This window comes from Eretmochelys imbricata, chromosome 14, assembly GCF_965152235.1.
Source record: "Eretmochelys imbricata isolate rEreImb1 chromosome 14, rEreImb1.hap1, whole genome shotgun sequence".
NCBI lineage: Eukaryota > Metazoa > Chordata > Testudines > Cheloniidae > Eretmochelys > Eretmochelys imbricata.
This window is the reverse complement of record NC_135585.1, coordinates 54,913,857-54,928,060: the sequence shown is the minus strand read 5'-3', so window position 1 is coordinate 54,928,060 and position 14,204 is coordinate 54,913,857. Positions and strand designations below refer to the sequence as shown.

The 14,204-nt window shown below is 50.3% G+C and overlaps 1 protein-coding gene across 1 annotated transcript; it reads left to right on the top strand.

Annotated features, from left to right (window-relative positions):
- Positions 1 to 384: 384 nt before the first annotated feature.
- Positions 385 to 12,073, top strand: LOC144274181 (galectin-1-like). Its single transcript, XM_077832814.1, has 3 exons — positions 385 to 449; positions 11,309 to 11,483; positions 11,948 to 12,073. Exons 1-3 carry the CDS (start codon positions 385 to 387, stop codon positions 12,071 to 12,073), a joined length of 366 nt encoding a protein of 121 aa, XP_077688940.1.
- Positions 12,074 to 14,204: the final 2,131 nt, after the last annotated feature.

The window sequence follows — 14,204 nt, the reverse complement described above, 5'->3', positions numbered from 1 at the left end:
CGCCGTTTAGCAAAGGGGCCTAAATACACACATCCCCCGTGGATGGGTCTCTGAAAGGCTGGGCCGCTAGTGGTGGTCCTTTAAAGCCAGCAGCAGTGGGTTTAAGGGGGTGAGGGGTCTCTAAAGCAGGTGGGTTTGGGGAAGGGAGTCGCTGTCCTGTCCTCCTTGAGCAGAGCAGGTGGAAGAAAGGATGCAAAATGCGGAGTTCTCTTGTGATCAGTGGGCCTGAAATTAACCCTCACTGTGAGCTCAACTGTAATTCGTATGTGAAAGTTCATAAAATGTTACAATCTATAGTAAGAAACGCTGAAGGGAAAAGGTACAAACAAGAGACAGAAAGATGGAAGTTAATCCAAAATAAATGCCTCCTGATACAAACCAAGGATGGTGTTAAAATCGTGCCTGGTAAATGAGAAAATGTGGGTCTGGAAATTAATGAACCACAATCGGTGAGTTGGGCATTAGGCCTAATGGGTGGACAAAATAATGAGGGGATGGGCTACTCCTCCCATCACTCCCTTTTTGCATCCTCAAGGAGAGAGACTTCAGGGGGGAAATACAGAAGAACAGACGGAGGCTGTCATCATCATGGCTTCTGACCCCCACCCTTTCCTGGGACCCTGGGCCTTCATCATCCTGATCCTGAGAAATGTTCTCACCAGACCAGGCCAGAGAGTCTGATCCAGATAACACCGCCAGCCTACCGACTCCTCCTGAATCCCAATCACCACTGGAGATGAAACAGGATCGGACTTTAACAACAACTTCAGTCCATCTCAACTCACTTCTTCTCTTTTCCCCAAGGGACAGTTATTACCATCTTCGATACCCTCTAATAGACTGTCAAACAAACAGGTTTTTTCTTTAAAGACTCTCTCCAGCTAAAGGGAAAGTCAACAAGGGATATTGTTATGATGAAAGCCTTACTTAATGCTTTCCATTTCCAGGGCTTTCACTGTTTTTCCTTCTTTTCTTTGCCTTTAAAGAAAGGTTAAAAGGATTTTTAATGGGGTGTTTGCCATGAGACTAAGCAGGCTGATGTCTCTGGAGACCAAACGCCAAACCATAATTCTGGACAGGGGCTGGGTTATGATAACGCCTTTGTATTTCATGTTCTTTCTAAATTAATTCGCAGGCTCCACCTAGAATGTGAAGCACTTGAGAGCCCTGGTCGTCCTCTCCTTCTCTACATGCTTCTCTGCCACTTGGTTCCTTTCTCCTTGCTCCCTTGGATCTAGCCCCCAATAGCCTGCTCTCAATTATTTTCACCCCGAAAGCCTGCACAGGGGTTTGCCAGACTCTCAGTTCTCCAGAAGGCAGAGACGTGGTTCTAATTAGACACAGCGCACACTGAGGGGGGCTGAAATGTGTGACAGGTTCATACACAGGGGTCCCGATGAAAAGTCGATGAGAGAAACATACAAAAAACGGGTGGGAATTAGGGGGAATTTTGTTTTCTAAGAAGATGAGTAAAATTACTGGGAAATGTTAGACTGTACTACACTTAAATACTATTGTATTTGCTGTCAAATATTAACACTGCTGGTTTAAAAAATCGCCAGTGGTTTCTTATACAAGAGAGAAGAAGTGATATGGTTTGCCGGTACATGCTGACCCTATTGGTTATGTAAAACCAGAACATTTTATCTAATCCTACTCCTTGGAGTTTCTCCTCATCATGTAGTCATTGCATCTGTATGATTCAAAGTACAAATTTCAACCACCCTTTCCCTGGCAGAAGGATTTCCATTGGCTGGGGGATAACACATGACCCTTTCCTAATTATGTAGATGAAATATACTTTTGAATTGTACATAGTAGAGACCACCGGTCCTTTGCTATGGAGAATTGCTGACCATCAATCTGCTGTTAGGCAGGGAGGTACCATCTCCCCTATTGTCATTTCATAGATCGAAACCATTCTGTTAGCCCCTTAGGATTATGGGGGGTTGAATATAATTTTAGATCAAACAGAGGAGGAGAGAGAACTAACAAACTTCAATAATGAAAGGGGCTGACAAAGGAGGTGCTGTTGTCATCATGAAGAGGTCGGATTATGAACAGGAGGCTGCCAGGCAACTCTCCAACACCACTTTCTAGAGGCCACTTTCCTCTGACCCCACGGAGAGTACCAAAAGAAACTACACCATCTGCTCAAGAAACTCCCTGCTACAGCACGGGGACAAATCTACACGGACACACCCCTAGAGCCCCGACCAGGCGTATTCTATCTGCTACCCAAGATCCATAAACCTGGAAACCCTGGACGCCCCTTCATCTCAGGCATTGGCACTCTTACAACAGGATTATCTGGCTATTTGGACTCTCTCCTCAGACCCCATGCTACCAGCGCTCCCAGCTATCTTCGAGACACCATTGACTTCTTGAGGAAACTACAATCCATCGGTGATCTTCCTGAAAACACCATCCTGGCCACCATGGATGTAGAAGCTCTTTACACCAATATTCCACACGAGTATGGACTACAAGCCGTCAGGAACAGCATCCCTGATGAGGCCACGGCACACCTGGTGGCTGAGCTTGTGACTTTGTCCTCACCCACAACTATGTCAGATTTGGGGACAACTTATACCTTCAAATCAGCAGCTCTGCTATGGGTACCCGCATGGCCCCACAGTATGCCAACATTTTCATGGCTGACTTAGAACAACACTTCCTCAGCTCTCATCCCCTAGCACCCCTCCTCTGCTTGCGCTATGCTGATGACATCTTCATCATATGGACCCACGGGAAGGAGGCCCTTGAAGAATTCCACCTGGATTTCAACAATTTCTACCCCACCATCAACCTCAATCTGGACCAGGCAACACAAGAGATCCACTTCCTGGACACTACAGTGCAAATAAGTGATAGTCACATAAACACCACCCTATATTGGAAACCTACTGACCGCTATACTGACCTACATGCCTCCATAGAATCATAGAATATCAGGGTTGGAAGGGACCCCAGAAGGTCATCTAGTCCAACCCCCTGCCCAAAAGCAGGACCCATACCCAACTAAATCATCCCAGCCAGGGCTCTGTCAAGCCTGACGTTAAAAACCTCTAAGGAAGGAGATTCCACCACCTCCCTAGGCAACGCATTCCAGTGTTTCACCGACCTCCTAGTGAAAAAGTTTTTCCTAATATCCAACCTAAACCTTCCCCACTGCAACTTGAGACCATTACTCCTTGTTCTGTCATCAGCTACCACTGAGAATAGTCTAGAACCATCCTCTCTGGAACCACCTCTCAAGTAGTTGAAAGCAGCTATCAAATCCCCCCTCATTCTTCTCTTCTGCAGACTAAACAATCCCAGTTCCCTCAGTCTCTCCTCATAACTCGTGTGTTCCAGACCCCTAATCATTTTTGTTGCCCTTCGCTGGACTCTCTCCAATTTATCCACATCCTTCTTGTAGTGTGGGGCCCAAAACTGGACACAGTACTCCAGATGAGGCCTCACCAATGTCGAATAGAGGGGGACGATCACGTCCCTCGATCTGCTCGCTATGCCCCTACTTATACATCCCAAAATGCCATTGGCCTTCTTGGCAACAAGGGCACACTGCTGACTCATATCCAGCTTCTCGTCCACTGTAACCCCTAGGTCCTTTTCTGCAGAACTGCTGCCGAGCCATTCGGTCCCTAGTCTGTAGCTGTGCATTGGGTTCTTCCGTCCTAAGTGCAGGACCCTGCACTTATCCTTATTGAACCTCATCAGATTTCTTTTGGCCCAATCCTCCAATTTGTCTAGGTCCTTCTGTACCCTATCCCTCCCCTCCAGCGTATCTACCACTCCTCCCAGTTTAGTATCATCAGCAAATTTGCTGAGAGTGCAATCCACACCATCCTCCAGATCACTTATGAAGATATTGAACAAAACCGGCCCCAGGACCGACCCCTGGGGCACTCCACTTGACACCAGCTTCCAACTAGACATGGAGCCATTGATCACTACCCGTTGAGCCCGACAATCTAGCCAACTTTCTACCCACCTTATAGTGCATTCATCCAGCCCATACTTCTTTAACTTGCTGACAAGAATACTGTGGGAGACCGTGTCAAAAGCTTTGCTAAAGTGAAGATACAATACATCCACTGCTTTCCCTTCATCCACAGAACCAGTAATCTCATCATAGAAGGCGATTAGATTAGTCAGGCATGACCTTCCCTTGGTGAATCCATGCTGACTGTTCCTGATCACTTTCCTCTCATGTAAGTGCTTCAGGATTGATTCTTTGAGGACCTGCTCCATGATTTTTCCGGGGACTGAAGTGAGGCTTACTGGCCTGTAGTTCCCAGGATCCTCCTTCTTCCCTTTTTTAAAGATTGGCACTACATTAGCCTTTTTCCAGTCATCCGGGACTTCCCCCGTTCGCCACGAGTTTTCAAAGATAATGGCCAATGGCTCTGCAATCACAGCCGCCAACTCCTTTAGCACTCTCGGATGCAACTCATCCGGCCCAGCTTTCATCCAGAGCACATCACATGATCCATTGTACACAACCAAGCTCTAAGATACAACCAAATTTGCTCCAATCCCTCAGACAGAGACAAACACCTACAAGATCTTTATCAAGCATTCTTACAACTACAATACCCACCTGGAGAAGTGAGGAAACAGACTGACAGAGCGAGATGGGTACCCAGAAGTCACCTACTACAGGACAGGCCCAACAAGGAAAATACCAGAATGCCAGTGGCCATCACATACAGCCCCCAGCTAAAACCTCTCCAGCACATCATCAACGATTTACAACCTATCCTGGAAAACGATCCCTCACTCTCACAGACCTTGGGAGACAGGCCAGTCCTCGCTTACAGGCAGCTCCCCCAACCTGAAGCAAATACTCACCAGTAACTACACACTGTAACAGCACAGAAACACTAACCCAGGAACCAATCCCTGTAACAAACCTCGTTGTCTACTCTGTCCCCATATCTACTCTAACGACACCATCAGAGGACCCAACCCCATCAGCCACACCATCAGGGGCTCATTCACCTGCACATCTACCAATGTGATATATGCCATCATGTGCCAGCAATGCCCCACTGCCATGTACATTGGCCAAACTGGACAGTCTCTACGCAAAAGAATAAATGGACACAAATCAGACATCAGGAACGGTAACATACAGAAGCCAGCAGGAGAACACTTCAATCTCCCTGGACATTCAATAACAGATTTAAAAGTAGCCAGCCTGCAACAGAAAAACCTTCAAAAACAGACTTCAGAGAGAAACTGCAGAGCTACAATTCATTTGCAAATTTAACACCATTAATTTGCGCTTGAATAGGGACTGGGAGTGGCTGGCTCACTACGAAAGCAATTTTCCCTCTCTTGGTATTGACACCTCCACATCAGTTATTGGGAGTGGACCACATCCCCCCTGATTGAATTGGCCCTGTCCACACTGGTTCTCCACTTGTAAGGTGACTCCCTTCTCTTCATGTGTCAGTATTTTTATGCCTGTATCTGTAATTTTCAGTCCATGCATCTGAAGAAGTGGGTTTTTTACCTACGAAAGCTTATGCCCAAATAAATCTGTAAGTCTTTAAGGTGCCACGGGACTCCTTGTTGTTTTTGTGGATGCAGACTAACATGGCCACCCCCTGATACTTCATCAAAGGGAGACGATTTAAATTTAAAACCCTTGTCAATTCTTGGAACGTAGGAATTCCCAGATGGAATCAGACCTGTGGTCCATGTTGCCCAGTCCCCTGTCCCTGAGAGAAGAGGCAATAAACTCCAAAGTTAGTTGGGACCCTAACAGCCCCTCAGTCCCAGCTGGCAGAGTTCAGTCACATAACAGCAACTCCAATCAGACCTGACAAACTCACCTAAACAACCCTTTGTGTCACCCACCTCAGAACAACTGAAAACAGCAAATGATCCTATCCTTATAGAAACAAACATTGAAAAGTCTGAAAATACACAGTGCAAGACACCAACACAACCTTAAATCTGCCCTCTAGTTATTATTGTTAATTGGCTGATTGTGCATGAAATAGCTAACCTCCCTCCCCAAACTAGAGTCCTCCTCCTTCACATCTTCCTCTGTCTCAGGGGTTCTCAAATATTTTTTGCTGGGACCCCCTTTGAAAATATTTCAGGCTGGGACAACCCCCACCCCAAGTGACGACCCCCGCATACCACGTCACCCTTAGTTCTGTGCTGCTGCTGGCCGCAGCGCTGCCTTCAGAGCTGGGCGTCCAATTAGCAGCCACTGCTCTTGCAAGCCCCCTACAATAGTCTTGCAACCCCCTTTAGGGTTGGGACCCCCAGTTTGAGAAACGCGGCTCTATCTGTTCTTCCTTGCTGAAGCCAGATCAGAAAACAAATGTAGAGTCTCTAGGCCAAACCCATTTTATCCAAGCTATGAAGGGAATGTTTGGAAACTTTTTGAAACTCCAGAAGAGCTTTTTCCTGTATCCCCTGGACCTCAGTAATGCCTTGTCTGTTTCACCTCAAATTTTCCATGAACATTCTCCCCTTCTAGAAACCCTTTCTGCCACTTTTCAGGCAGATTGGTTATGCTCTAGTGAAGTGACAGAGGGCACAAATGAAATGAGAGAGTCTCATTTCATGTTTTAACCACCACGGTTGAAGGGGGAGGATTTACTTGTCGTATCCTTCCACTCTGAAATGTAGCTCTTAGCCCTAGAATGAGAGAAAAGAGTGAGGCAAAGGGTTTGTAGTGGGGTGGTCACCCACTCTTGCCCTGAAGGGCTGAAAAGCCAGCCCTTGGAGAGGGCTGTAGGCTAGAAGCTGGGCTCATTGGGGAAGTAGCCGCAGCTGGGCCACGTGCCAATCAGGGCCCAGCTGGCCCTTATAAAGGCTGGGAGCCAGAAGCTCAGCCAGAGTCTCTCTGGCAGGAGAGATAGGCCTGGCTGCAGGGGACCCAGAGTGAGGCAGGGCTAGGGAAAGGCCTCAGGAGCTGGGAAGCCCTAGGTTAGCAACTCCCCAGGCTGCAGGGCCTGGTCCCAGGCCCATATAGGTATCGGGGTTGCAGAGGGGCAGCCTGAGGGTGTGTAAAGGCAGCCAGTCCAAACCCCTTGTTGCCTGTGATGATGGGCTTTTACGCTGCAGTCTGCCCCAGGGTGCAGGGGCTAGATGGTGACTGGCAGTAGCCACGACTGAGGCAATGGGGGGATAGTCGGTGAGGGTTCCCTGGGGTGGGGAGACCCAGGGAGTGGGGGTACTGCCAGGGGGGCAGCACCCAAGGCAAGAGCACCAGGTCTGGGAGGGATACAGGGGCCAGTGGTAAGGCAGATCACTGGCCTGCGGAGGGCGCTCTGGGCTGGCAAGTGAGCTAATTCCCAAGAACGACCAGCAGGAGGCGCCGCAGGGGTGAGCCTGAACCCCTTTACAGGGTCAAAACGACCCTGGATCTGTTTCTCCTTTGCCTGGCTACTAGTTGGAGTCATTCACACCTGAGCAAAGTGTGTATAAAACACCACCAACCACAATCTGAGCCCAGGACGCACCAGTGGGATGATTCTTCTCTTCTCTCTACGCCATCACTTAGCTGCAGGGTCATCCACAAGATACCACAGGTAGCAAGAGCCTCTCTAATGGGGGTAGTTGGGGGCTCATGGGCTGCCGTTAGCCTCACCGAACTTTTGGTTTCCAAATGACTCTACAGCTCATCCAGCAGCTGCTGCTTTGAGCTGGGGTTGGGCATTTTCTAAACACCCCAGACTTTGGGATCAGGCTAGTCCTATATGCTGAGCCCGGCTCCTCCCACTGACACCAGGTCTAAACCAAGTGGGGGGGCTAGTCCCAGGAAGAAGGTAGGATGTGAATTTAAAGCAGATTAGCTATTCTCAATTAACTGCATGCGTGATACTCTTGGTTCAGAAGAGGGGCTCCTGACTAACTCCTCTTGTGGCTGCTCTTTGTCCGGAACAGGAGTGCCTTGTTCCGAATTAGCCTCATGCAGTGGATAACGCTAATTCGGAATAAGGCACTCTTATTGGACAAAGAGCATCCACATATGGAATTAATTGGGAAGAGCTCCTCTGTAACGCGCCCCCCCCCCCCCCACCATGTAGACAAGCCCTGACTCCAGTGAAGTCATTGGCATTACGTTGGTGTGAATCTAGATAGCTGCTTCCCCTCTTGCCAATCACCTGCGTCCGTGCTGCTCGGGGCAGGAGGGGAAACACACAGCTGAGGATATCTGAAAAGCTTGTTATTCCTGCCCTGGGGACTGTGATTCCAGATGGAGGGGAGGGTGACACACACAACTGGGAGAAGAGAAATTCCTCATGGGATCCCGGAGTAGGAATCCCTTCCTACCCCTATAAAATCTCCCATTGGGACACTGGGGCCTCCTCCTAGCCCCTTCCCCTCCCAGCACAGACACTTGCAGCTCAGCTCAGGGATTGGTTATTATTTGTGTAGCCACAAAACCCTCTGATAACTCACAGTGTCATCTGCTGAGCTCTGTTCCCCGCCCGGCTAAACCATCTCAGGCCCCTTACTAAAAACACCCAAACAACTAAGGGCATCATGAGCTAAGGTGACAATCCTAATGTTCTGTGCCCAAACAGCCTTAACTGTGCCCCTGCAACAAAACGTGTCCACCTACTATGGGACAACACCTAAACCAACCTTCGCTGTCCACCCTAAAACTGTCTCTCCTAACCAACAAAAAAACTTTAATCCCTCCCTCTTCTCCCCAAACCAGAGTTATTCATTAAAAAACAAACAACAAACCAGTTAATATTGTCAAGTGACAAGAAGGTACTTAAACAGAGCTGTGTGTCAGGAGAGCCCAGGGCTGAGCTAGCAGGGGCTGCGGGGCAGGAGTGAGGGGCATTGGCAGAGGCGTGGGAAGCCTAGGGCTGGGAGAGCAGGTGGCTGTGGGTCAGGATTAAGGGGTACTGGTGGAACTGAAGGAGGGAGGGTATCTCAGGGCTGGGATACAGGGGGCTGGGAGGGCAGAAATAGATGGGAGGACAGAAATGTAGGGGGACAAAATATGGGGGACATATGAGGACCGACATAAAAGGGGAAGAAAGACCATGGGAGTTAAAGAAGAGAAATGAGGGAGACCTCAAAGGCAGCAAAAGATGGGAGCACCATAGGAAGAGGGTGGGGTAAGCCCTATGTCTTCTCAGGAGACAGAGAAATGGGAGAACCCCTTGTGACGTTGCACCCCATAATGCTTCATGGGAATATGCTTATGAATGTATATACAACATAACTGGAATATGTTTTATGCTACATATGCCATGTAACATATCTTGGTAAAGATTATGATCTACGGAATATAGTCATCCTATTTGTATGCATGTATCATTTTTGTATTCAAAGTTATGAATATTGGCCGTGTACTTGTTTAATTTTAAGTAGCCTCGGTGAAGCAGTTGGTCAGCTTCCTGAGAAAAGACCATTCTCAGTAAGTGCCCAACCAAGAAACACTTAAGCCAACAATGAACTTGGAGATGCCAATCCACATCTGAACTTTCCCAGGAATGTGGCCTGGCTGGTAAGGAACTCAGTCATGCATGAACATGTGACTTGCCCATGTGACTCCAAAATTCCATCTTGGAGCTGAATTCGGGATAGGAGGGGGACCACCCATAAGAGAAAGTCTATTTAAGCCTGAGGGAGACCCCTCCATTTTGTCTTCAGCTGGCTCAAGAGATAGCCTCTGCACCCCCAAAGGTTACCTGAAAGAGACTGGAACAAAAGACAGTAACTACAGGGGTGGGAGTGATTGCTGGACCCAGACTAGAAGGAGCCCAGTCTGTAAAAGAAGCTTACTGGAACATCTCTGAGGGTGAGATTTCATCTGTGATCACTTTCTTACTGTTATTAGGCATAGACTTGCGTGTTTTATTTTATTTTGTTTGGTAATTCACTTTGTTCTGTCTGTTATTACTTGGAACCACTTAAATCCTACTTTTTGTATTTGATAAAATCACTTTTTACTTATTAATTAACCCAGAGCATGTATTAATACCCGGGGTGGGGGGACAAACAGCTGTACATATCTCTCTTTTAGTGTTATAGAGGGTGGACAATTTGTGAGTTTATCCTGTATAAGCTTTATACAGGGTAAAATGGATTTATTTGGGGTTTGGACCCCATTGGGAGCTGGGTGTCTGGGTGCTAGAGACAGGGACACTTCCTAAGCTGTATTCAGTTAAGCCTGCAGCTGTTGGGGGACACGGTTCAGATCTGGGTCTGGGTTTGCAGCAGACAAGCATGTCTGGCTCAAACCAGGCATGGCACTGAACTCCTAAGCTGCCAGGGGAAACAGGCTCAGGGGCAGTCTCAGCATATCAGGTGGCAGTCCCCAACGGGGTTTCTGTGATCCAGCCCATCACTCCCCTTTACCACAAGCTGGGAAGGGAAAGGAGAAGGCTTCGGGGAAGCCCCCGAAAATGCCGAGGGGTGGGAAGAGGCTCACGGTTTGAGGAGTGGGGACAGCTCATTCCATACCCTGTGCCGGGCACAGCAGAGGGGCCTCCTGCAAGCTGCCATGGGGAACAAGAAACTCCTCACTGGGGTTGGGGGGCACTTCGGGGGGGCTGGAGGACCCTGGGTGGCTCATAAAGGGTCACCACAGGGTCAGAGACTTGCCCCAAATCCCGAGGGGACCCATTTAATATGGAAAATAAGCAACATTTCCCTGAACGATCCCCCCCACTCCCACCAATTCCCATCTCCTAAAGTCAGCGCCTCGGCCCGCTCTGTGAAGACCTTGGGTGAAATCCTGGGAGTTTTTCCACTGACTTCAGTGGGGCGTGGACTTCATCCTTTCCATGTAGGAGAGGGAACGAGAGACAGGAACAGAGAGAGAGACCCTGGGACAAGGTCACCTGCTTACCGGGTTTGGGGGGATCCACAGAAGGACCCTAAAATCTCCCCGATTCCTTCCTCTCTTCTAGGGATTGGCCGACAGGCTCCGCTCTGGCCCCAAATCCGCCATTATCCTCATGACACGTGTCGGTGTCCAAATGGTGCCGGATCGGCTCAGACTTTCAGCTCTGGTTAGAGCTGGCCTATGCCCACAGCTGGGCTGGGCGTGGACAGACTAAGGGCCTTTCACCTGCCCTGATACACCTCCCCTGTGGACTTTGATCCCAGGTGGAGGGGAAAGAGATAAACAAGTGACTGGGAGAAGAGACACACCCCATGGGAGCCCGGCCCAGCCGTCCTGGATTTCCCATGCAGATGTGTCTCAGTTCAGACGCTGGCTCCAGCCCCTGCCGACCAGCTGGATTGGCTGTTGTTAATTATCAGCCTGTCACGTATCCCTTGCACCAACCATCCGGCTGCCCTCCAGCTTTGCCCTGAATGTGGGCCGGGCCGGCTCGGACCTGGCCCTTCACTTCAACCCCCGCTTCGAGAGCCACGGGGACACCCGCATCATCATCATCTGCAACTCGCTGCAGGGCGGGGAGTGGGGGAAGGAGCAGCGGGAGCCGGACTTCCCCTTCCAGCCAGGGCAGGACGCCAAGGTGAGGGGGGCAGTGGGGGGGCACTGTCTGGGGGAAGATCGCAGCTCTCCCTCTGTGGAGTGGACTGATTTAAGGGGTGAAGTTTCAGCCCCTCCCTGGGGGAGAGCACAGCCCCCTCCTCTCTTCATTAGGGTGCAGGGCACTGTCTGGGGTGGGGGTAGATCCCATATATTGGGGGCAGGACTACCTCCCTCTCTCTGAGGGCAGCCTCCACTCTTCTCTCCTCTCTCAGGAACTGCAGGGCATCTCCCCTTTGCTGGAGTCAGCTGAATGGAGGGGAAGGGGGCAGGGCACTGTGTGGGGAAGACCGCAGCCACCCCATCTTGAACAGATGAGTTTATTGCTAGTGGGGATGTCTCCAGTCTTGGTTGGGATGGAGGGGGGGTGTAAGGTTGGGATGATATTTAACCCCTTGGGGGCAGGTGTCTCTGGCTCCGCCCCTCACCCTCTGGCTCCTCCCCTAGATCTGCATCTCCTTTGACGCCCAGGGGCTGACAGTGGCGTTGGGGGTGCAGCGGCTGGGGCTGGAGGCCATCGAATTCTTCTCAGTGAAGGGAGACTTCAGGGTCAAGTCCATCAAATTAAAGTAGCTCCGCCCCTTCCCTGCTGGCTCTCCCTCCTCCATGGGGGTTTAAAACCTACCAATAAACATAAATTTGCTCATCAACTTGGTGTGTCTCTGGGCTTGTTATTCACCCCAGTGCAGCCTGGGAGCCAGGATGGGACCCCGGGACCTGGCCCCATCCCAGCTGGCCCTGAGGATGAGGAACACATTTGGTGGTGGAGGCTGGGCAGGCAGGGGGCACTATCCTCAAGGTGTGGGGGGTTTCTCCATTGGGGATATGGATCCCTCTGGGAGTTGTACAGTGGATGGGGTGGGAGGAAAAAATCTAGGGGTGTCATACTGGGATGTGGTGTAGGGCCTGGCAGCCGGGACTCCTGGGTTCTCTCCGTGGCTCTGGGAGGGGAAGCAAGTCTCTGGAGGGAGAGGACAAAAACAAATTCTCACTGCACGTCTGTATTCAGAGGTGATGCATGCGGGGGAGGCATGGGAGGTCATGGGGGTGGGGGGGGGGCAGATTTCTGCCTTGCATTTAGCCCTGCTCCCAGAATGGCTGATCTAGCCGGGTCGAGCAGTGCTGTCCCCTTGACTCCAATTGACACAGGCTGGGTGGCCTGCTGAGGTGAGTTGGGGGGTGGATGTGATGCTCCATCCTTGAACGTTCCTCTGCGCCCCCTCAAGGAGGTGTGTGAGTGGTGGGGGAAGTGGTGATCCTAATCAATTTCAGAATGAAAGTGGCCTTAATTCAGATTCATATTGAAAGTGAATTAACCCACACCGACTTCTGAATAACAGCATCTAAACAGCGATTTAATGCAGTGTAACTATTCTACTTCCCATTTCCACCTTTAGTTGATGTGGATTAATTCTTCTGGATGTCCTTGTGTAGACAAGCCTTGATTTAAATACACTAAGGAATCATGATGGATGGTAAATGGTTTTATTATGAAACAAGCCCTAACAAAATGCTTTCAATAAAGGAGAAATAATTCACAGGGTTTTACAGAAGCATGTAGGGAACATTCCACTTCCACCACCCGAGCACAGTACCCCAGTGCTTGCATTGTCTCTGTCCCAATATGCCTCTCCATGGGCTAACAACCACACATGTACAAACAGGGGTTTCAAACTATTAAAATATAGGCATCCCTGCCATTCTTCCCCCCGGTGTTCGTGTTTTCTAGGGTTGGCTATGCTGCCTCCCACCTGTTGTTAAGGCTGACCCTTTGCTTTCACAACTATTGGGCAGAACACAACATGCAGTTACAATGTTCTGAACTTTCCCGCTGCTTCCAACCTGTCCTTTAAACAGCGTCATCCGCCCTTCAGGAGGCCCAATGCACACTCCCCCGCCATTCTGCAGGTAGCAGGGCCAGAGTGAAATGTTCTTTCTGTCCACATGCTCTGTGTGTGGCCTCATTAGCCAGGGCATCAGAGGGTAAGCTGGGTCTCCCAGAATAACAGGATCAACCTCCATGCCATTTATGTCCATAACATTTCTAGGGGCAAACAGTCCTTCCTCCATTCATTTAAACATAATTGAGTTTTGAAAGATCCTACCAGTGCGGACCCTCCCAAATCAACCTGCCTGTTTTTGGAGCACCATGCAAAAAAACCCACCCTTGTGTTTATAAATTCTGTGCCCTGGTGGGGAGGGGGGGCAAATGACAGGCACATGGGTCCCATTGGCTGTCCCGACACAGTTTGGGAACCCCGTGCGTGCAAAGCCACCAGTGATTTCCTGAGCGTTACCCAGCGTCGTGACCTGGCTGGCCAGCACCTTGTCAATGGCACAGCCGACCTGCCCCAGCGTGGCCCCAACAGTTGATCTCCCCGTGCCGACTGGGTTGGCTACAGGCCAGTAACGTCATGGGGTGGCCAACGTCCAGAGGGCAGTGGTGAGCCGCTTCCCCAGGGGTCTGGGCACTGCGTGTCGCTACGTGCCGCTGAAGGCCCCGGAATCGGTTCTGCACCGAGCCCAGAAGAGGTAACCGTCCCCAGCCGGACACCGTCTCACCGCTGCTGGGTCGCCCCAGCCCTGCAGAACCGTCCTCTCCCACCGACCCACGCTGGCTTCCCGGGCCCAGCAACGGCACTGAACGCTGTGTAGCTGGTCCAGGAGCCGGCCCTCTAGTGCCGACAGCTCAGTATCGTCCTCT